This window comes from Suncus etruscus, chromosome 12 (assembly GCF_024139225.1).
Source record: "Suncus etruscus isolate mSunEtr1 chromosome 12, mSunEtr1.pri.cur, whole genome shotgun sequence".
NCBI classification, from domain to species: Eukaryota; Metazoa; Chordata; class Mammalia; order Eulipotyphla; family Soricidae; genus Suncus; species Suncus etruscus.
Window position 1 is genome coordinate 55,227,118 of NC_064859.1, and position 24,043 is coordinate 55,251,160.

At 39.3% G+C, this 24,043-nt stretch overlaps 1 protein-coding gene across 1 annotated transcript in view; it reads left to right on the top strand.

Annotated features, from left to right (window-relative positions):
• Nucleotides 1–2,407: 2,407 nt before the first annotated feature.
• IL1R2 (interleukin 1 receptor type 2) overlaps nt 2,408–24,043 on the top strand; it is a 34,033-nt gene continuing 12,397 nt past the window's right edge. The window contains exons 1-3 of the mRNA XM_049784929.1: nt 2,408–2,619; nt 20,199–20,326; nt 20,888–21,152. Coding sequence (XP_049640886.1) covers nt 2,606–2,619; nt 20,199–20,326; nt 20,888–21,152 — 407 coding nt within the window. The 5' untranslated portion in view covers nt 2,408–2,605. The remainder of the gene's footprint in view (nt 2,620–20,198; nt 20,327–20,887; nt 21,153–24,043) is intronic.

The following is a 24,043-nucleotide window of genomic DNA, read 5'->3' on the forward strand; positions in this document are numbered from 1 at the left end:
TGTTCATTTCCCTTTAGTTCGTGGAAAAACTGAACCAAGTATACAGGATAGCCCTGGCCATGGATGGTAGATGGAGGGTGTAGTTAAAGAACTCATGGCTCCAGGAGTTCTGCAAGTTTTGGGACTGCTCTTGGGAGATGGCTGTGACTGAAGCATCAGATGTTGAACAATTTGATTCATACAAGTTTTCTTTCTCTGTGATTGAATTTTCCTTTAGAAAGAATGAAGGTTATGCAAATTCCGCTTTAAGAATCACAAGACCTACAGTTACACTTAAACATGGCCAAAGTCAAAATGCATAGTTTCATTCCTCTCTTTGGCTGTATTGAGTTGTGAGCTCCCTGTGCCATTTAGTGACTAGAATCCCAATCAAGACAGAGAAAAGAGGGAGAGGACTCAGCCTTTGGCATGCCCTTCCTCCTGGAATGATCGTGGATTTAGTGAGATTTTCCTTCTAAAAACAATTCACACTCTTGCATCTTACTTGGATCCAAGTTTGTTTTTTATTTTTTATTTGGGGGGCACACCCATTGACACTCAGGGATTACTCCTGGTTCTGTGCTCAGAAGTCACTTCTGGTAGGCTTGAGGGATCATATGAGATCCGGGGATCAAACCCGAGTGGTTGCTTGCAAGGCACACGCCATACTTATTCAGCTATCACTCTGACTCTGATCCAATTCATTTTTAAATCTCACTCTTCGATCATATATACCCAGTTAAAAAATTGTGAAATGGAAGCAAATAGTACTCCCTAAACTAATCCTTGGAAAAATAATAAACATGGTACAGTGTTAGCATTTACCTATGATCTCACAAACTACACATTGGGGAATTCACAGTGCCTCATGAATACTGCCCATTATGAAGTTATTTATATCATTGAAATAAGCAGCTTGCTTGCCTGTGGTTTCTCTGAGTGCCTCACATTGTTTTGCTTTTTTGGTTTCTGTTTTTTGTGCAGGGGACTTTCATGATTATCTTGACATGTATGTATCAGGGATTGGCCTCAAGCTCACCCCTGAGCACTTTCTCCACTTCTGAGCCACTTCTGGGCCCTTCTCACTGTGCTCGATAACAGCAGGTGCCAGTGGCTTTAGGTGCTGAACTTGTGGCCTTGAATTTTCTGGAAAAGCACTTTAAGCCACTGAGCCACCTTTCTGCCCCTCAATAATCTCCAAGTTTCCACCTAGCACTAACACATTTTTACTCAGATTCATTTACCTATTCTAGGTGTGACCTATCATAGTTATTTTCCAGGTTGGCAAAAGGATATAACTAAAACCAAAGAACTCTTGATTTTCTGAATATAAAATTCCTAAAATTTTTCTATTTTTTATTCTTTCCTGTGACTAAGTTAGTCAGTGTCATTAAGGTTAGAAATATACATTTTTATTTATGTTGTTGTTTTTATCTTGGCCACAATTTATTATATGCAAAGGTTACTCCTGGCTCTGCATTTCAGAAATTACTCTTGAATTTTTCAGGATTTGGGGACCATATGGAATGCCAGGGATTGACTTTGGGTCAATTGTGTGAAAGGCAAGCAAGCACCAAAGCCTTGAGCCCAAGAAACATAAATTTTTAAAAGACATTTTCAAAAGTGTTTTGCCTCCTATTAATGGAGAATCTGATTTTCTACTGCTTAAACAAAGTAACAGTCTATCTTATAGACAAGAGGATTGGCAACTGCATGATTCATGTTTTTACAGTACACCTCCCTGATCATGGCTGAATTTTCTCATCTCCACCTCCCACTTCTCCAATCCCCCACCTGACCCTTGGCTTCCTGTTCATGTCAAGGAAGGGGCAGCCCAGTAAATCTTTAACTCTCAGGTCAGGGTGTATAGCATGGGTTTAAGTCATTCTGGAGTGATGCATACTTGAAGCTGATGTTTCTGAGATTTTCAGGGGACCTGGAAGACTCTGGACAAACTCTGATGACATCCTGTCTTCTTTAACTTCAATAGACTGGCTTGTAGGAGGAACAGAAGAGCATTCTGGTCCCTGGGGGCCCTCTTTGGGGACTGAGGAGACTTGTTTGGTACACACATGATTTAGGAGTAAATTTGCACGTACAGAGTTTGAACTACTTAAGCAAATTTCATCTACTTTGATAAAGAGTTGCAGGACATTTTGCTACCTTTATCTGAAAACTAGGTCTCTGTTAAGACTGGGCATGTGTGTTTAGTAGAATAAATGGGAGAGGACCATAAGCTTTCTTCAGTCCCAGGTTTGTGGGTTGGACACCAGCGTTCCCATGGATAAAGAGAAATGACCTCTTGTGTTTAGTATGACTAAAACCAGCTCTGGTTTTTAAAGCTGGAAGTGCGTAAATTAGAGCAAGTCACAGAAAATAGGGAAACTCAGTCCATACTGGGCGACTTCCCCAATCTGAGTGATCACTTACCCAACACAGCCCCAGGGGCTTCTGAGAGGAGGGGAAAGGTGTGTCTAAGAATACCTGGTTGGAGGGAGAAACAAGCTTGATTAGGAAATCTGTGGTCTGTCAAGATATATATCCCTGCCTGGACTTCTGAACTCCCACAGAAAGTGAAAGTCTGGCTTGGCAGCCTTCCCTAAACCTCCAATTACAAGGCACAAGAATGCAGAGCTGCAGGTAAGAGGGCTGGGGTGGAAAGAAAAGGAGAGGGAGAGAGGGATGTGGAAGGGGAAAGGGAGGGAGAAAAAAGAAAAAGAGAGAGAAGTGAAGAGAGATGGAGAGATAGAAGAGTAGAAAGAGGAGATAAGAGAGGGAGAGGGAGGGAGGAAAAAAGAAGAGAGGAAGGAGGGAGAGAGAAAGAAGAGAACAGAAGAGGAGAGGAGAGAAAGGAGATTAAAAAGGAGAGGGAGAGGAAGAGAGGGTGGAGAGTGGAAAAGAGGAAAGTCAAAGAGAGGGAGAGAGAAAGAAGGTAAAAGGAGGGAGAGAAAGAAGAGAGAGGAAAAGGAGAAAAGAGAAGGGGAGAGAGAGGGAGAGGGAAAAGTAGGAGAGGAGAGTAGGACCAAGATAGTTTGGAGAGGAGTTGGGGAGTGGATTCTGTCCTCTGACATCTGTCCTCTAAACAGATTCTGTCCTCATCCATTCCTCAATGTTTCTGGACCTCAGATGCCTCTTCTCTATATCTTTTTTCATGGGAAGGAAGTTGATCTAGATCTTTCTGGGACTCAGTTTCTCTCCCTTGTCACAAGAAGCTGCTGTATGAGAGGTTCTAAGACCCCTAGGTGTGTGATGTGATTGATTGTTTTGTGCCATGGAGAGCAGTGGGCTCCTGAAGGTTGTGCCTGGTTATCACAAAAGTTTCATGCAAAGGCTCTAGGGAGTTTCCAGTGGGCATGTTTACTCCTAGGAGTCAGTGTGATTTTGTGACCCCTTGAGCTCACCATTGCATGTTTCATTCACTGATCATGAACTTGCTGTCTCTGATACCAAGTGTGTGGTCAAGGCTAAAGTTCTGGGCTCTAGTTCAGCTCCATCTTCAGTGACTGATGCTTAAGCATCACTTGGAAGTTTCACAGAACTTTTATTTGCTGGGTTAGAAGTTCTGATTCTTCTGATTCTCTGTGTATTTGGGACCAGGCCAGAGTAGTTTTGAAGCTTTTCAGGTAATTCCTATCTTCACCCCAGAACCATTCTCTTTTCCATCTCTTACTCTACGTGTTATAAACTTTAGGTGCTTCTTATTTCTCCCTCCCAAACCTGTGTTCTGAATCTGGAACTTACCTGTTAATTCCTATTATATAAATCAGCATTGACAGCAGCAACTTAAATAGGAGAGAAGCTTGGGAAACTGCCTTCAACTCCATCCAAATGCTTCTCAAGCAAACTTTTATATTTTGCATTAAGTATAAATAATTTCCTAAACACAAGGAGTGGTTAGTTATGACACTTGATTGCAGGTCTGAGGAAGCTTGTTTATCTTGTTACATGACTTAAATATATAACTTAATATTTATGGATACTAGCTTCATCAGATGAAAGGGTTGAATTAGAAAGAAGGACTTCTTTGCTATTTTCAAGAAAATATATTTGAGTTTATACCACCCAAATGTCAAGTATAAATTTTAGACTACTTGTATTTAATTGGGGATTGAAAACCTGAGGCTGCCCAGGGACTATGTACTAAATCAAGTCTTTTAGGCTGTGCATGACAGGCTGTGCATGTCACTAACTGGAATGAACTTGTTTTCAGAAAAGACATTCAGTGAAAAATACACCAATTTATATGTTGAGGGGCAAGTAGACATGTTGAACTAGTCTGAGACTAGGTTAGCTTTAGCAACTTGTCACAATATGTTCAGGTAAGCCATAAATTAAAAGGATGTGAATTAAATCCTAGTCACACTATTTATACTTGTGTTCCTTGGAGGAGTTGTTTAGCAACTGTGAACCTCACTGAAACAAGAACAATAGTATGTTGTTTATAAAATGTTGGGAAAATAAAAAGAAAGAATGTATATTAAGACATTGCCCAATACCTGGCACATGGTGGATGTACATTGAGTACATATTTGTCATTACTAACATCCTCAACATTATCATCCTTTTCATTGTCTTTGTCCTTTTAAAGTTATGTGATTCTGACATTAGAATTTCAGAAATCTTTTTAAGAAGACTGGGGAGATGCAGATAAAGCCATTTAGTATTAGCTCTGCTCTCACTCCACATAGGAATCAACCAGTTTTTTTTTTTCAAGGGTAAGACAGTCATAAAAAAGAATCAATGCTTTTAAGTCACCTAGAAGATTAATTAGTAGAGAGATGTTTCTGATTTAATCAATCTGAGGTGGGACCTGAGATTATAACTTTCATTCAAATGATAACCATGCCCCTGATCTACAGCTCACTGATACTGGTTAGCAAGACTTTAGAATATTCAAGCCAAGATTTTCTTCTTATTTTTATGGAGATTTATCACAATAAAGCCAATTGGATTGGTACCTAGACCTCTGTTCAGCAGGTCAGTTGTAAAAAAATAAAACAGACCAATATTAAGACTTGTTTGGAAATAAGGAAGAGTTGATTGATTTAAAATTCTGTATATATTCTAAATTTTTAGAGATGATATCCATCAGAATGTTTTCTTAAATATCTATAGATGTCCTCCATTGATCCACACCCTTGTATTATTCCCTCCCCTTGACTATAGGTATGTGTGTATTGGAACAAGGAATGTCAGTTCCTTCAAGGAAGTGTTATTTAGATCCCCAATTGACCTTTTTTGTTTGTTTGTTCTTGGGTCACACTGGCAGTGTTCAGGGGTTACTCCTGGCTCTATGCTCATAAATCGCTCCAGGTAGGCTTGGGGGACCATATGGGATGTTGGAATTCGAACCACTGACCTTCTGCATGCAAGACAAACACCTTACCTCCATGCTATCTCTCTGGCCCCACTTGACATATTTGATATGAGTGAGGAAGGTCATTCTTACTCTAACTGATTCAACCAGGTGTAGGTGGGAGGGCTGTTAAGTCCTATCTCTTTTATTTTGACCATATTATGTATTTATTTATTTTTTGGTTTTTGGGTCACACCCAGTGACACTCAGGGGTTACTCCTGGCTCTACACTCAGAAATCACTCCTGGCAGGCCTAGGGAACCATATGGGATGCCAGGATTTGAACCACTGTCCTTCTGCATGCAAGGCAAAGGCCTTACCTCCATGCTATCTCTTCAACCCCACCATATTATTTATTAAGGTGTTGGCTTGGAAAAGTCTCACAAATAATGTTTTAGGTATGCAGCAACATTCTCACCACCAGGGATTGGCTCTTTAAGAGACATCAGGCAAAAAGGCCAGAGCCATGTGAAGCAGCATCACATAATTGCTCTCTGGCTCTGAAGAAACTTCCCTGTGGTAGAGAGAGGTTACAGGGAAGGAAACCACAGTGTATTTGTGCTGAAAGTGGTCTTGCCTGACAGTCAGCAAGGAAGTAGAGTACTGGGCCTAGAATAATAGTACAGCGGTAGGGCACTGGCCTTGTAGGTGACCTGAGTTCAGTCCTTGGCATCTCATATGTTTTTCTGAGCACTGTCATGATGAATTCCTGGGTGCTGAGTGAGAAGCAACCCGTGAGCTTTTCTGGGTGTGGCCCCAAACCAAAAAACAAAACAAACAACAACAAAAGCCCAAGAAAGAGGGAACTTTAGTTTTACTGTCGTAAGTCTGGAACTCACCTGCAGCTGTTTGAACAGAACAAGGAACTTTGATAGAGTCAGAGATCCTGACTAGTGACTCCAAACAGCTGTGACTAGACTTCATACCCACTGCAATGTGAGCTGATAAATAGATATTGTTTGTGGAATTTGCTACAAGTCACAGAATTTAAATCTAGATTGTTTTTTTGTGGGGCAAGGAGAGTACACCAAATGGTGCTCAGGGGTTATTTCTAGTCTCATGGTCAGGAATCACTCCTGGCAGGTTTAGAGGAACATATGGGATACGGGGATCAAACTCAGGTTGACTTCATGTAAGGCAAGCACCTTACTTGCTTGTTCTGGCCCTGGAATTCATTTCTAGTGACCTGCATTTTTTTTATTGTAAAGCTGCAACCCAAGTTATACTGTGTAAATCACCCTAAGTGCCGTATTTCCAACCCCAGTTGAATGGGTCTGAAGCAGGGTTGCACAAGAAATAATCCAAACTAGTCTGAGAGTGAAACACAGGTAGTCTGACAATCTTCTATCTCATATCAAGAGGTAGAACTGCCTGTCAGAACTGTCATTTTTATTGAGTACAGGGACTACCCTCAGGTGTGGGAGTAAGGACAGATTTCTCAGGCTATCCTGAGCCAGTCATTGCCCAGGTTTACAAGTAAGGCAATCTCTGTTTGGGGGTAAAACCAACTTGTAAACAAACAGATACAAAGGAACCAGGGAAGATTTTTGTTTTGGTAAAACAAAGTGTAATCTAACAACACTGCACTGCTAACTTTAAAACACTTCAGTCATTCAATGTAATACAAGTTTGCTTCTTGTTCATTATGCCTGGTCATTTCAGTGGTCACTGCATCATACTGTGAATACAGATAACCATTTAATGTAGTTTTCAGAAAATAACTTAAAGAACCCACTGGTAGACTCAGGATGTTTCTGGCACAGGCTGGGTTGAAAGTCTTTATGCCCCACTGTTTTACAGAAGGAGAAACAGGCATGTTAGGATAAGTGATTGGCTCCACGAATGGTGGAAGAACTGAGCTTCCTATTATTCAGTGAACATCCCTAGTGGCTGTGGCCATGCCTTTCATAGCTGTGAAAAGTCACCAACCATGTACAACTTTAGTGGTACAGAAAGTGAAATCCTTGTATAAGCAATACAGAGGTGTCAATTGTGAGTGAACACAAAAACATCTGCCACATGTTTGCTTCAGTTGGAAGGGCAGGGATGGGCATAACTTTCAGGCCACCCAGACTTAAGGGGTATTTCTCTCCAGCGGGGTACAAGTTGGGAAGGTTCCCAAAGATCCCAGAAAGGGAGAAGCCAGGGGGAACAGAATGTGAAAAGAATACTTGCTCCTAACCAGGGCAGAGCAAAGGGTTTCTTGGCAGAAATTCTTGGGTCTGTAAAGTCCTTGTAAGTTTGTGCTGTCTTCAAACAAGCGGCTAGACTTTCCTCTATAAAATAGAGAAAAATAGTTGATTTGTTTTTTTCAATTACTTTTATTTGTCTGGGCTTCATTTCTTAGGGGAGCGGGGAGGACATCCCATAATATTCAGGGCTTACTGTGCCCAGGGATTCCTCCTGGCAGCGAGCAAGGGACAATTTGGGGATATAGGGGATCAAACCCAGATTAGCTTTGTGCAAGGAAAGCACTCTATCTATTGTACAATCTCTCAACCCTGGGAAATTTTTAAAATTCACTTTCATGGTCATGTGGGAAAGATGCCTGGGAACAAGTCATTCAGGTCCATGGTCCAGAGAAGAGTCAGGGTGTAATAAGAATAATTTCATCTGCTTTGAGAACTCAATTTTGGAAGAAATACTTCTAAAATGTAGGTAGCATCATGAAAACTCACTGTTAATAATTTTTTTTAAATTTTATTTTATTGAAAGCATTGTGATTTACAAAGTTCTTCATAGTTGAGTTTCAGAGATACAATGAATCAGGGTCAATCCCACCACCCATGTTGACCTCCCTTTACCATGTCTCCAGAGAGTATCCCATACCACCACTCTTTGCCGCCCCCTCCCCCAGCTGCCAGTATAACAGGCCATTGAAAGTTATTGAAATTTGATGCAACAGAAAGTTATCTTGATAACTTCAGCAGTAAGACTCTCATTTGGCTCCTTCTTGCTAGGGAAAGGAAATTAAACTCACATGTGTCTCTGATTACCAACTTGGATGTCTCAGGTCTGCCTCTCCTGGGATGTGGGTAGATCTTGAGTTTTTCAGAATTTCATGCCTTACCTCTTTCTAGACAGGAATAATACTATAGTAATAATAATAATAATAATAATAATAATAATAATAATAATAATAATAATATCCAGAAATAGGACTGGCCTAGGTACTCTTCCATTAAGGTCTTCTTGGACTGAGCTGGTCCTGAGGGCCTATTGGAATCTGGGGCTAAGCTTGTGATTGGGAAAGGCCTAGAGTCAGACCAATGCCATTGATGACTGGTGTTTTATGATTTTCTCTGGTCACAGGCCCTCAACTCATCCATTGGTGGCCACTTTTCTCCTTTTTACTTAGTGACATTCAAAATCTTTAACAGCCCACAAGGCATAAGCACCAACTAGTCCCAACAAGTTGGACCCTGCAGATTTCAGGAACAGCAGAAGTGTAAGGCAACAGAAATTAGAGGTCAAGGATTGGTATATTATTCTCTGTCCCACCATGAAATACCCTATAGCCTAGCTCATCTCATCATTGGTTGTGATATCCCCAGATCAGTCATGGTCCCTTATTTCCTCCTCATCTCCACTGGTAGTAGGAGAGATAAGTGAGTCTCTCTACCCAGCACTGGGTCTAACTCAATCTAACACAGCCTCCTTTCACTTCCACATGTAATCATCTCCTTTTTTCCCCAAGCAATCCATTTTGGGAAGTTTCTCTTGGTGCTTATAGGATTTCTTTAGACACCAAACATGAAATCAACATTGTTATTCCTCTGTTTTCAGTTCTTTCCATCTGTTCTTCTTTGTTTTGCTTCTGCCTTGATTTTTGCCAGAACAGTCAGAAACATAATCTGCAATCTCTTATGCCTTCCATCAATCTCCCTGGAATTCTTCAAATAATTTTCCTCTATTTCCCTTTGTTACCAGAAAAGAACTTCCCCTGTATTATAACCATTTCCCTCTTGCCTCTTTTGGAAAGTCCCTTTATTCTTCCCCTTTTCTTGGGCTGTAGTGGTAGAAGAATCAGAGATAGCAAAAGAAATACAATGAAAAGTTATTAAAATATCATCAATACCTGCATATTTACTGACCAGACCCAGACATAGAGGATGTGAACTTGATGGAAACTATTACTCATGGCTCAGGGAAGTAATTATGAACAGAAATTTGTGCTGAGACACCATGGAGGAAGGATGTGGTATAGGAGACCCTTTCTGTTTGCCTTCTCCCCACCCATGGCTGGATTCTCTGGTTCATGCATTTGTCCTTCTCTTCTCTCTGTTATTAGTCAATCAGCTGCCACTTTGTAATGTACATTTTATCCTGCCCACCTCCTCTCAAATTTGCTACTCTAACCTGCATGATTGATCATTGTGTTACCTCTTACAATATACGTCAACTGCAGTAGAATGTATTGGCCTCAAACAAATACTTTAAAATAACTCAGCTATTATGTAGGTCATGAATTTGAAAGAGGCTCACTCAGAGAGTCTTTTGCTCCACTGAGTTTGACTTTGTTTAAACAATAGTAGTTAACTTGTCTGTAGTCTAAGATGGCTTTTCTCACATGACTGGTGCCTTGGAGGGGATTCCTATGGTGGTGAGTAAAGCTGGACTGTCCATCAGCCTTGTATGCATGTTCCCCTTTATAAGGGGGACTTGGGGTAGCTGAGTTTATCTAGTGGTTGACTTCTCCCAAAACAAAATTTGTAAGCAGCTCAGATGGATGTGTAGGCCTGAGCTCAGCTCCTGGTAACTTTCTGTTGATTAGCCACGAGTCAGAGGCTGATCCATATTAAAGAGGCTGGGAACATAGAGGCCTAGTGACAAAATAGAAGGCCATGGACATAATCATATTATTGTGACATTAAAAACCAGCCTACCACACTGAGAAACTATAGCTAAGCTCACAGATATAAAGAAAAAGAGATTCTCAAAGTTATTCAAAGCGTATTTTGCAAATAAAATATACTTGCCTTTGCACCAGGATGCTAAAGGTGGTTTTTCAACAGATCTTCTCTTGGTTCTTATATCTTCTCTGTATTTTATTTTATTTATTTTTGGATAGTAATATATTTATTTATTTTATAATATCTTTATTTAGAGCTATCATTACAAACATGTTTGTAGTTGGGTTTCAGTCATAAAAAAGAACAACCCCATTCACCAGTACAACCTTTCCACCACCAATGTTCCCACATCTCTCCTCCCCCACCTCTTGTCTGTTTTCCAGACAGGCATTCTATTTATCTCACTTACTACCCTTGTCATGATAATTGTTAATGTAGTTATTTCTCTAACAGCACTCACCACACTTTGTGGTAAGTTTCATATCGTGGGCCAGTCCTTCCAGCCCTCATCTCTATTGTCTCTGGTATTATTAACATACTGTCTTTTATTTTTCTTAAATACCACAGATGGTGAGATTATTCTGTGTTGATATCTCTCCCTCTGACTTATTTCACTCAGCATAATAGTTTTCATGTCCATCCATATACAGGCAGCTAGATAACAAGCATTCTGGACAATTCAGTTCAATAACATTCTGGACAATAACAGTTCAAATGTCTAATGTGTTCACTATATTCAGATTATGAAAAGTTAACAGGTTAAAGGTAAAAATCCATGTAATGGATGTGTACCTTCTTATCACCATGGAGGTGCCAGGCCTTCACAACAATGCATCCATCCACCTACTCATTTATAGTACCTACTGAGTGAGTCACTCCACAGGGTTCAAAATCAGAGAATATAGGAGTCCTGGGTCCTGACTCTTCATTTATTGCCAATGGGACCTTTAACAAGTGAGTTAACCTAATTCAGTAATTATTAAATGGCTTTTATTAACATTTTATATAAATTGAGGTATATTGAATAACTTGTTTAAAAACATACATAAGAACCATTGGTTGAATCCCTGAACTGGTACCTTAGAAGCTGAAACTTTCCCGACATCTGAAGTTGAGACAAAAATCTAAATTAATTTAGAATCCCAAGGGGTCATGCCTGGAGGGACTTGAAAGGGGTCAACAAACATACAAAGGTATTTTTGATGTGAAGAAATTATGGCTGAGCCTGTGAATATGGCACAGTGACTTGTTCAGGATTTTATAGCCAGCAAATGGTGAAGTTGAAACAGAAGTCAGTTTCCACCTCCTGTTATCTATACTCTCTCTATCACTAAGATGTTATTTTACACACAAGTGGTAGAATACCAGATATGTATTAAATATGTGTGATCATCCCACAAAGACCACTGGGAGAGAGCCAAGCACAGAGATGGGAGTAACCCCTGAACGCCACTGAGTATTGGCAAAAACAAAACAGAAAAAAACCAAAAACAAAGTGACCCCAAATCAATAACTGTGTGTGTATTTACAGTCGGTGGCATCAATTCATCCTTAGAGTTTACTGATTATTTTAGATGAACACACTTTCCTAATATAGTAGTTGTCAGCTAATATAATAGTTGTCAGTTACTCACTATTGAAAGTCTCAGGACTATTAAATGCAGGCATTAGGCAGGATTCCTAGTTTATCAAAGAAATACCTCTAGCTTCCTCTGAAACTCTCCAGGTGTATGTTTTGGAGAAAGTTGAATTTCTATAAAATGTGGATGAAATCTGCTATTCCTTGGTGTTTTCCTTTTTATTGGTATTGTACTGATTTTTTCCCCCATATTACATGCTGGATAAATCAGGTAACAGCCACTTTACAGATCACCTGTTTCTTGGCTTGAAATAAGTCCTAACATGGTACTTGCTTTCTACTATACTCCCCAGCATGGCCTCCCTACTTCTCTGGATGGTTAGAAGATAGAGGTAAACTTCTGTGTTGCCCTTGGAAGTGGACTCTCACCAATGGGGTTAGAAGGGAGCAAATCTGGATTGTGAAATGACAGGAAAGACTTTCATCCTGGTTATTTATTTCCTAGGACAGTAAATGCTTTTCCTGTAAGAGTGAACTCAGACATGGAGGTGGATGCTGGGCTTCTGACAACTGTTTAGGTGAACTACAGAACTTAATGTACTCTGGAGCCCCTTTCTAGCTCAAGATTCTGAAATTGAGAATGTGACTGTGATGAAGTACCTGTCTCACCTGTGTGAGATTTCTAGAACAGCATGTTATATCAGAGAAGGAGACTTAGCACTGAAGACTGATCAGACTCAGGTTTATATCTGACCTGACATTGTATTTTATCATTACCATTAGCTCTGCATTAGCATTAGCTCAATGGACATGAGTTTCTTCCCATCGCATCATTTTTGTGATGGAAGGACACTCTTAGACTGGAGAATTTTGTCTAGTGCAGTTATACAGAGCAGAAAACCCTGCTTAGGATATGGTCAAGATGAAAGAATTTGAAGCTTCATGGGTTTGCACAGGAGATGGGGGATTCATGGGTGGCACTGATATGTCAGTGATGTTGAAGAGGATTGCAACTGTTGTGGACCTGAGACATGCTCTTGTTGGGGTTTAGTAGGACTCACTGATGGTGGTAGGTGAAGGCATTTTGTTTGGTTGATGACCCAGGCTGCAGAACTCTGAAAAACTTGGAAATTGAGAATAAAGAAATGATTTGAGAGAGTTGGAAGATGAATTGTACTGATTTATTAAATAAAGTAGCAGCTCTTAGTCAATGGTTCTGGGGAAGATATTAGTTAAGTTCACAGGTTTGACATGGGAATTAAAATGTAAAAAAAAAAAAAAAAAAAAAAAAAAAGGTAAGGCCTGAAGAGATAGATGGCCCAGTGGGCTGGAATATAGCCCAATGTAAGTACTAGGTCCCAAGTTCCATCTTTAGCATCATATATGTCCTCTCCAATTTCCCTACATCAATTGCCCTAAATACTGAACACTTAGATTAATGTACCTTGCCTAAGATCACTAGGAATTGCTCTTGATTCCACTGAGCACTGCCTGTGAATAACTTTACCCAGTCAAGATTGTATGGAGAGAAGATTTAATACCTCCAAGTTTGTCCTTTTGAGTTTCAGCCTGATGTGGCCCAATACTGGTTATACCAATATGTAGTTATGAAACTACAGTAAGTGAGTTGATTGCTCAGATTTCACAGGATAAAGAACACCAAGATGCTATTCTGATAAAGCTATGAAGCCCAGTAATATTCATGGTGCTCTAAATTCTTTGAATTCTGGGGGACACAGAGGGAGGAGCACTTAACTTCTTTTTTTACAAATGAAAATAATTGTTGGGGATTTGAAAGATAGGAGAGTGGGTAAGGTACTTTTGTTTCGCAAATGGCCATCCCAGGTTTGATCCCTGCTTCAAAGATGGTCCCCTGAGTCCTGCCAGGAGTGGTTCCTGAGCATAAAACCTAAAGTAAGCTCTGAGCACTGTCAGCTGTGACACTCAAGCAAACAAAAATAATTATGGATAGACCATCAAGTGTTCTATTTTGATTTACTACATAGTTCAACAAAAGCTACACATATTTCCTTTTTATCCTCATTTTTTATCTGCTCTTAGATGATGTTCCTTGTCTCCCCAAATGAACTTGTCATGCATCCAGACAAAAGCTCAAATATTTTTATATTACTTCCCTTTCAAATGAAAAAAAATTACAATTTAATTTGATGTAAATATTTGTTTCCCCAGGTGTTTTAGATTTTATGCCAAGTATATATGAAGCAATATATTTGGATTTTTAGGAATTTGTTTCTTCAAATTGGAGGAGACTAAGTGATACGTGTAAACTTGTTTGCTCTCTGACTTCATAAATATTCAAGACCTGTCACCATGTGTTTAATTTTGGATGACTGTAGTGCCTGAGTCAGAGATGGACAGGTTTCTAGAAACTTCCAGAAACAAATGAGGATGTGAACTAAAATTAAGTCTGCATGAATTGGAAGTGAATATATTCAAATACTAGAAAATAAAAAGTGTTATTATATTCATATTACAAGCCATACACAGTGGTGCCAGGATACAGCTTAGCTTTGTCTTTGTAATAGTTGGGGTGGCCAGGATCTGCAGGAGGTTGAACTGTGATTTCCTGCATGCAGAGCCTGTGCTCCAGCCCTTTGAACTCTCTCCTTTAAATGTTAAAAGAACCATCATTTATTTATTTATTTATTTATTTATTTATTTATTTATTTATTTATTTATTTATTATTTAAAACAGACAAATAAATAAATTAACCGTGCTCCTAAAAGCATAGTGAAAGAATTAGGGGTAAATTTTGATATCTACAACTTTAAGGTATAGAGAGATGCAAACACATATACACTGACAGAGAGAAAGAGAGAGAGAGAGAGACAGAGACAGAGACAGAGACAGAGAGACAAGAGACAGAGAGACAGAGAGAGACAGAGAGAGAGACAGAGAGAGAATGACACAAATAGAGCCAAATGGTCTCTCTAGGTGAATTACATTCTCATGTTTCCCTGTCCTTTCAGTAATTCCATTAGGATTTTTTTTCTGTTTTGGGGCCACACCTGGTGATGCTCTGGGGTTATCCTGGCTATGTGCTCAGAAATCGCTCCTGGCTTGGGGGACCATATCGGGCTCTGAAGGATTGAACCGCAGTTCATCCTAGGTTAGCATGGGCAAGGCAAAAGCCCTACCACCTGTGCCATTGCTCTGGGCCCTCATTAGGATTTTTTCAAAGTATAATTAAAAGGTAAACCAATACCTATAAACTCTTGAGTTCTACACCATACTCTTGCATCCACATCCCTGGCAGGGGGCAGATGTCTGTGACTGACACCACTGAGCCATTCCTTGGGTTTCTGGGAGCTGGCATAGGCTGTGTATGCTGCCTTCACCACTTCCCACAATGCTGCACTCTGGTGCTGCCTTCAACCTTTCACATACTTTATCATTTTTTATGCCCTGACTCACTTTTCATCCATTTTCTTTGTTTTCTTGCATTGAATAGGCAAAAGTTATTATTTGATGATTATTCTGTGATAGAGTTATGACTCAGACTTGGAAGGAGCTGCTCATGAATCTTTCTTCCAGTAAGATAATCAGCTTAGGTTCAGGAAGAAATGTCAAACTGCCTGTAATTTAAAGAAAGTAGGGCAGGAGAAGAGCCTTTTGCTATAAAATGAATCTATGTTTCTGCTCAGCTTGACAAAGACTTCCTGTTTCTCACACTGCAGCAATCTGGGTTCTAGCCTTTTCTAGGGTTTAAATTATTGAAAACCATCACTACTGTGTGTTTGTGGTTGTATTGTCTGAAGCCACTTCCTGCAGAGGTCACCGTAAAGCAACACTTTTTCCAAAGCCCAGGGAAAGAAGTGAAGATATTTCTCTCATCTAAGGAGATCTGGGGCAGGGAGGGATAGGATTACTGAAGGTAGAGCCATTTTAGTAGTTTGTTTCTCTGGAAGTAAAGGGATGAGGTGGAACTGGTTTGTTTAGGATTGTCTTGCTCTGTAGTTCATGAAGATTCTGCTAACAACTGCCCCTGTGTGAACACAGCCTGACTCTGGAGTAGAAGTAAATTTATTTGTTTTATAGTTTGCTTTAGTTTTGTGGCATCACCTGATATGTTCTATTTAGGGTACTAAAGGTAATAATGGGTATTTGAGCCATAGTTGTTGGGATGCAAGTCAAAGTACCTTAGCTTCTGTACTCTCTCTCCAGCCCTAAGAGTTTATTTTTATTTTTATCAAGGCACCATGATTTACTATACTTTGAAAGTTTTTTGCATACAACATTCCCACTCCATACCCACCACCAGAATGTCTGAGATCCTCCACCATTGTCTCAGCAACCCCCCATCCACTCTCTACCCAGCCCTTGGTAAAATTAGTTGTGAAGACTGGCTGTCAAGTATTGTCTTCTTTGGCCATATGTTATTCTCTTAATATGTTTCTTTATACTCCACTTATGATAGATATCATTTTGTAGCTGTCCCCTTTCTTCTGGCTGACCTTACTCAACATAATACTCTCCATATTCATCCACATCGCAACGAATTGCTTGATTTCACCTTTTCTCACAGTTGAGTATATTCCATTGTGTATATGCACCATAATTTCTTTACTCAGTTATGCATTTTTGAGCACTTGTGTTTTTCCAAATCTTGACTATTGTGGACAGTGTTACAAGGAACATAGGACTGCAGATGACAAAGAGCAATTTCAAATCTGGTTACACATCTTCACAAAATCAGAGACTAAACTTGAATTGCAGTGGTATCCGCAGTGTGGTATCTTCTACCATAGGAGTTGTAGTGTTCCAGCTTTGGAATTGTTAGCTCAGTAAGCAGAAATGGTTGATTGGAGCTGTCAAGTAACTAAAAGAGGACCAGTGAGAGCACAACCCTGAAACTGCCTGCCAGGACTCCTTCTTGGGCCCTTTTCACTATTTTGCCTGTGGGTGACTGGAGGCACAGACAGAGATAAGAGGAGCATCCAAGGCAGAGATATGCAGCCTCATTACCAGGAGCTCTGATGCTTCTCTCTTTCTTCACAGCCTTCAGCACTTTGTGGCCCAAGATGGTGGCAACAGTTCAGCAGAGAGATGAGTGGAGACTTTGAGGCATTTTAGAAAGATTTTATGTAGATATTCCATTCACCAGTTTTGTATCTGATTTGCAGGAGCTGACAGGAAGTGTAGTCAGTGCTGGATGGCAATGTGCCAGTTCAGAGTCAGAGGTTCTATTATCAAGAACAGATAATGAAGGAGAAAATCAGCATCTGTTTCAGAAGAGGAAAGTTTTGAGATTCACTAGTCCTGTGTGTAAACGTCCATCTCTGCCAAACAGCTATAAACTATATAAACAAGTCTCTTCCATTCAGTGCCTGCTTTTAGCCATAAAATATTCCTTTCAGTTCCTGCTAAATAACTATAAGCTATAGGCTAAGTGGAGGGTTTATTTCATATGTTACACTTTTCACCTGAGAAATGCAACAAGAATGAATTTATCAGAAATACCTAAAGTTCATTATGGAGTTGATTTCAAACTAATCTTGTTGCCCATTCAGAAGCCCTTTTTATTGCCAAATTTTTCACAGCTTCCACATTTAGTTAGGGGACCCTCTAGTAAATTATAACACAAAACTTAAGAAGTAAGGGGCCAAATTTCAAAACTCTCATTTTTTCTCATTACTCTATAATATCAGCATAACATTTATATAATGAGGAAAAATCAATGTGCAGTATTTGTATAGTAGCAATTAATATACAAATATATTTGCTCCTACAGCAGTAGCTGTATGAATAAATGAACTTTATTCATTTATTCCAGTATATAGTATTGATTATCTAGGGTATACTTAACTTCTTTTCACATCCTAACTAGAGAACTAGTGTGTCTGGTTGGACTTTGACCAGTTTGACCAGGCATAATAAGTAAATGCATGTTCAAAGAAGACAAATAAATGTGACCAGTGTTGATATGACCTTTGTGCCAACCAAATGACCTGGTAAACTCAATGTTTGTGCTGGACGTAATATTACAGGAAATGTGTGTGTTCCAGAAATATGCCAAAGACAAGACCATGTGAGGTTGGAAGAGCTTGGGTGAGATTCCCTGGGCCAGCCACCAGCTAACAGGATGATTTCAGGCTTTTCACTGTCCCTTCTTCTTCCCATCACTGGAGATGAAGCTCACAGGTCTATGAGATCTTTTACCTCCTGATGATTCTGGCCTGATGAGAAAGAATTTTTATAGAGCAGGGGTCATGTCTTCAGTTTTCCAGACCTGTTTTGGCTTGTGGGAACTACCAGGTTAATTATGAACCATATTCTATGATAATAGTTTCAGAAATGGAAGACACCGTAAACTCCTTCATAGCAATGAGGAAAAGATAAGGCAGGGTTTAAAACACATGAATTTAGGGCCGGAGCGGTATCACAAGCGGTAAGGTGTCTGTCTGTCTTGCGGGCGCTACTCTAGGTTCATTCCCTCCATGTCTCATATGGTCCTCCAAGCCAGGAGCGATTTCTGAGTGCATAGCCAAGAGTAACCCCTGAGCATCAATGGGTGTGGCCCCCAAACCAAATAAATAAATAAATAAATAAATAAAATAAAAAGTATAAGTTTACTCACTGATCCCAACTCTTTGGGAGAATTTCAACCATCAACATCTTCTAGAATGTTCTAGAACTGGACCTGTGTCCTCGAGCCTGTCATCACTCATAGGGATCTAGACAAACAGGAGTTACCATCTGTTTGGGCTAATTGCTCCCATACCTAACTCTCCCGGTGTAATTTTGAAACTCCTCCCACTAGAGGTTGGAATATTTCCCCCCTGACTGCTGGCTGCTGGCAGGTGTGTCCACATGATTTTCTCTAACCAATGGAATGTGGGCAGACACAAGTGAACTAATTCTGAGCAAGATCTTGAGTGCATTTACTCACATTACTGGTGGTTCTGCCATATGAGCTCATCTCCCAAGAAGCATGCTAGTATAAAGATGAGAGACACATGACAGACTTGAACACTACCGAAGTTTGGAGCTAAGGCTAACTAAGCTTCTTCTGGAGTTCACCAACATCCATGTGACACAGATACATGTGAGCGAGAATAAATAATTTGTTAATGCTATGCACTTTGGGGCTGGTTTGTTTGTTATGCAGCACTATTGTGGCAGTGGTTAATACAACAGATCATTGCAATGTGATGTGAGGACTACAGGGAGACACAGAGGCCTCTATGATTCTTTCTGGGGAGGGTAGGAGGCATGAATGTTTTGAGCTTGTATAAGTTACTCATTTTGAGGTTTGATTTTTATTTTTTCTTCAAAATTATAGACCAGGACTTCTGAAACTTTCCCCCTTCTCAATCATTTTTGCCCAAGAAAGGCAACACAGGTGAACACTGGCAGCAAAACTTTTGATTCATTCCGTGATTTATTTGGATATTAGACATTGATTTTTGGACATTGAACATTCAGAAAACTTTTACTCTAGCCAAATTTTTTTATGGCTCTCACAACCTATGTAAAGTTGTGACCCACAGTTAATTAGGCTCTATACCATAATCTTTTGTTTTATGCCAGAATTATCTCTAAGTGAAGATTTAATCCACTTAGACTATCGGACATGTTCTCTGGTAAGTAATATGTGAGGAATTTTTCATTTCTCTGATCATTTCCTCATTTACTCAACAGACAGGAGTTGATGTGACTAAAATAAAATAGGAACCCTGTACAACTGAAAAACAGAAGCCTTGTTGCTGATGAGAGCACAGATCAGTAAAGAAAAGCATGGAGTTGGGGGCCAAAAAATGGTCCTATTTCACAATGGCAGTCAAGAAAGTCATTGTCAGAGTGATGTTCCAGCAGAGACAAAAAGTACAGATCAGTAAAGAAAAGCATGGAGTTGGGGGCAGAAAAGTGGTCCTATTTCACAATGGCAGTCAAGAAAGTCATTGTCAGAGGAAGATGTTCCAGCAGAGACAAAAAGTATATAGTGGTGGCCTTTGTTGAAGAGAATGTTTGTCAAGTGATTCTGGAAAACCAAAATTATTCCTTTTCCTTTCCCCCATATATTTGGAGTCTGAATTCTTAGACTATGTCTGGAGCAATGTCCGGTGGGTGGCCTTTAGTAAACCCTGAGGGTTCTAATGAAGTTAAGCACCAAGATGGTAAACCAAGGAAGTGACTGTTGCACTGAAGAAACTAATGAGCCTGGAATTGTCAGAAGGCACCCAGAATAGAAAACCAGGCCCATCAAAAGGGATTGGAAGTGCTCAGGGGTTGTTGTTAGTCAAGTAAAGTGAGCAGAGCTGTCAGAAAGCAAATCCAAACCTTTCAGTTTTCTTGCTTAAAAACATCTTGATGAGGAACATCTTCCATCTGGTGATGTTTCCAGTACCTTTAAAGGGCCCTTTCTTGAGGCATCTGAAGCTCCAAGTGACCCCTTTGTTTCTTCTCTAGGTTAAAGGGTGTTGGACCCAAAATCTTTCCTTCCTGTATCCTTCAGCTGGTGTTGAGAACAATGTTTATTCTCCTGTTTTGGGTGACTGCTGTTTCTGCTTTTACTATTCCACCAGAAGAACCCACAGGTAAGAAGGAAAAATTTCAGCCGCAAAGGGCTTGCCTGCAAACCTGGGGAAAGTAATTATTTATTGCCTGAGCTTTTGTTGTCATAAAAAGCAAGAGCTTTTACATGCCTTGTCAAAATTTGTACAGGCTTCCTCTTGCCTATGCTTTGTTACTCTGGGCATGTCATTTCAACTGAAGGAAGGAGAAAACCCTAGAGACAAGACTCCTACCCTTAATATAAGATACTTTGAATTTTGACCATACCCTAGGACAGAACCAAGCTCTGCTGCCCTATAAAATCAGATAGTGTCAGCAAGTGAAACACATGGGTAAAATTTTAATCTGTTTTTAGTTTTTGATTACCATGTGAAGCTGATTTTACTTTCCCCATCAAATATAAGCTGGAATTGATAATGACCCTCAAGTGCTTGCAGAATTTGAAATCACTTCAGCAGTGGGATAAAGGTTTAGACACTATATTTGGGACACTCTGTTTTCCCAGAGAAGATCATTGAAGGTAGGTTTGAAGATTTAGGCAGATTTTAGACCAGAAGCCTGATTGTGATTCCTCTGCCTTTCAGTGACTGCAAATAAGTGCCAATTTAGTGGCAAGCATTTCAAAGACTACTTCAGGGTGGAAGGGGAGCCTGTGATCTTGAGATGCCCCCAGATGTATAGATTTCTGTGGCCCTCCGACCAGACCCATGTCAACCTGACATGGCATAGAAATGATTCTGCTCAGCTGGTCCCAATGGCAGAAGATGCCCATACCCAAGTGAAAGATGGTGTTCTCAAGTTCTTGCCTGTTTCACAGCGGGACTCTGGCACCTACATCTGCACTCTCAGGTAAGCCCTTCAGAACTAAGGGAGTAAACGTGTGACTCCTTACAAAGAGATAGCTCCACGGTTCTTTAGTGATCACCTCCATTCAAGTGAGCATCCTCTTCTCTATTCCTGAAGCATCATGCCCACTTCTAGATATTCTGATAATTTTGTCTCCTGCTTTTGATTTTTTGGGCCCCACTCAGTGGTGCTCAGGGATTATTCCTGCTTCTCTACTCAGAAATTACTCCTAGAAGGCTCAGGGAACCATCTGGGATATCGGGGATAGAACCCAGGGTGGGCACGTGACCTTCCCACTATGCGATCACTCAGGTCCCAAATGCTTTTGATTTTTCCTTCAAATGTTCTCCCTATCTAGAGAGCATCTGGAGTTACTTAATGAGTTACAATTACATCTGGAGTTACAGTTCTTTCTTTGCTGTTATTTTTTTTCCTCCTCTGATACACATGCCCCATAGGAATATAAAGACCAGGAGGACAGGGACTGCTCTATTTTGTTCACTGCTGAGTCCATAATATATAGATCCAGGAAATAGAGAATACCAGAGATTTCAGATCTGGATGAGGGTTTAGGAATGAGTTAATCTAAGTGCTTAATTGTATTAGGGAAAGAATCATTTTCACTTTTTTCCCAAGTTGTGGGTGGTGGAACTGGGGCTTGACCTCATAGCTACTGACACTGTGTTTAATCTCATCTTCTTTATCTATTCCCATTCTTTATTGTAGCAACAAACAGAAAAGTAAAATTTACCATTTTTACTTTCGACATTTTTAAAAATTGACTAAATGTTGATTTATCTGTATCAGGTATAAGTACTGTTTGACATTTTGACTTTTATGAACAATGATGCTGTAAATATGAGTGAGTGCATTTCTACTTGTGCCTCTGCTTTAATTTTAATTTTGGCTATATTGCCAGAAGTATAGTTGCTAAATCATACTAAAATTTTGTGATTAAATTTTTTGAGGACTATAGTTACACTATTTTTCACAGTGGACACACCATTTTGCAGGTTCCAATTCCTTTCTATCCTACTCAAGGTCTATTAATGCTTGCTTGCTTGCTTCCTTCCTTCCTTCTTTCCTTCATTGGTATATTACTGTAGTCTTGATTTGCATTTCCTTATGGTTAATGATACTGAGCATATTTTGATGTGCTTTATAGGTCATTTTTATATTTTGTTTGGAAAAATATCGATTCAAGTTTTTTGTCTATTTTTAAAGTTTTATTGTTTTTAAATTGTAGGTTTGTTGATTTGTTTGTTTTGATTTTGGGGCCACAACCGAGGGTACACAGGGGGTAACTCCTGGCTCTGCAGTCAGGAATCATACTTGACAGGCTTGAGGGACCATATGGCATGCTAGAGTTCATACATGGGTCAGCTATGTGCAAGCAAATCCCTTCCCTAATGCACTATCAGTACAGTCCAAGTTGTAGTAAATTTTTATATATTCTGCATACCAATTACTAGATAAATTGCATGCAAAAATTTCCCCCATAGCTTGGATTGCTTTTTAACTATTTATAGTACCCTTGATGTAAAAGTATAGTATTTGGGGGTGATGTTTAGTCATTTTTCTTTGGTTGCTACATTTTGAATATCATAGTAAAATAATTATTGCCATACCAAATGTCATGAACCTTTCCCTTTTTCTCTCTACTGAGAATATTTGAACAATTAAAAATAATTTTAGCTTTATAGTTAGGTCTTTGATATATTTTCAGTTAAATTAAAGATCCAGTTTTACCTTTTTGCCTGTGGTTATCTGGTTTTTATAACACTATTGAAAAGATTATATTTCCCCATTGAATGGTCCTCGCATTCTTTCTACATCTTGAAGGAAAGTGTTATAGTCTTAGTAATATTTACAATAATAAACTTTTCCTGCCTTTTTTCTAATACTCTTTTTTATTTTTCTAATTAGAGCAGAATCTGATTGAGAAATAGTTTTCATAGATTTTATTTTTTTTACTTTTACCTCTCTTTCTCCCCAAAATTCAATTCACCCCTCTATCAGCTTTAGAGTCTTTCAGTTTATAAAGTTTAATTTAGTGAGAATATATAGCTAGAAATATTTTCTTTTATAATTAAAACCAAGGAAAATAAATTACTATTACAGGGAAATTATTTACAACTAGGAGAATTTTAGCTTAGTACTAAATATTGTATTCATTTTGTTTAAGTTCTATCAATAAACCATACCAAAGTAATATCTCACTTCTTAGTTTTTGCAGATGCCTGATAGTAAAACATTGTAAGTACATAGTTTTTATTTCTGTCAAATGCTTTTTATTGATATAACATTGCATAGGGTTCACATATGTGTATTGTAGATCACATCTGTAAGATTACATTAAATTCATTGCCAAAATTTATTTCTTTTTTCTATATATCTTTATTTAAGCAGCTTAATTAAAATTTCAAAATTTAATTCTATTCTTTACCCATTGGCTCTTTTAAGCTAAGTTATCCCCATTCTTCTCCTTCCCTTTTTTGTTTTTGAGCCACACCCAGTGGCGTTCAGGGGTTACTCTAGGCACTGCACTCAGAAATCCCTCCTGGGTTGGGGGACCATATGGGATACCTGGGATTGAACCCATCTGTCCTGGGTCTGCCCCATGCAAGGCAAATGCCCTACCGCTGTGCTACCACATCAGCCCCAACCCCTTCCCTTTTTAATGCTAATTTGATCTCATAGCTTCAAAGTTTATTTTTGTTTTATCTAGTTCATTTGTCAGTTTTATGTACCACAAATGCATGAAATTATGCAGTACTTGTATTTACATCCATGTGGTTTATTTAACTAGGCATAATACTCTCTAGATCCACTCATGTTGCTCAGAAACATTCCATGGTGTATAAACAGTATATCCTCTTTTGTCACATGTTAAA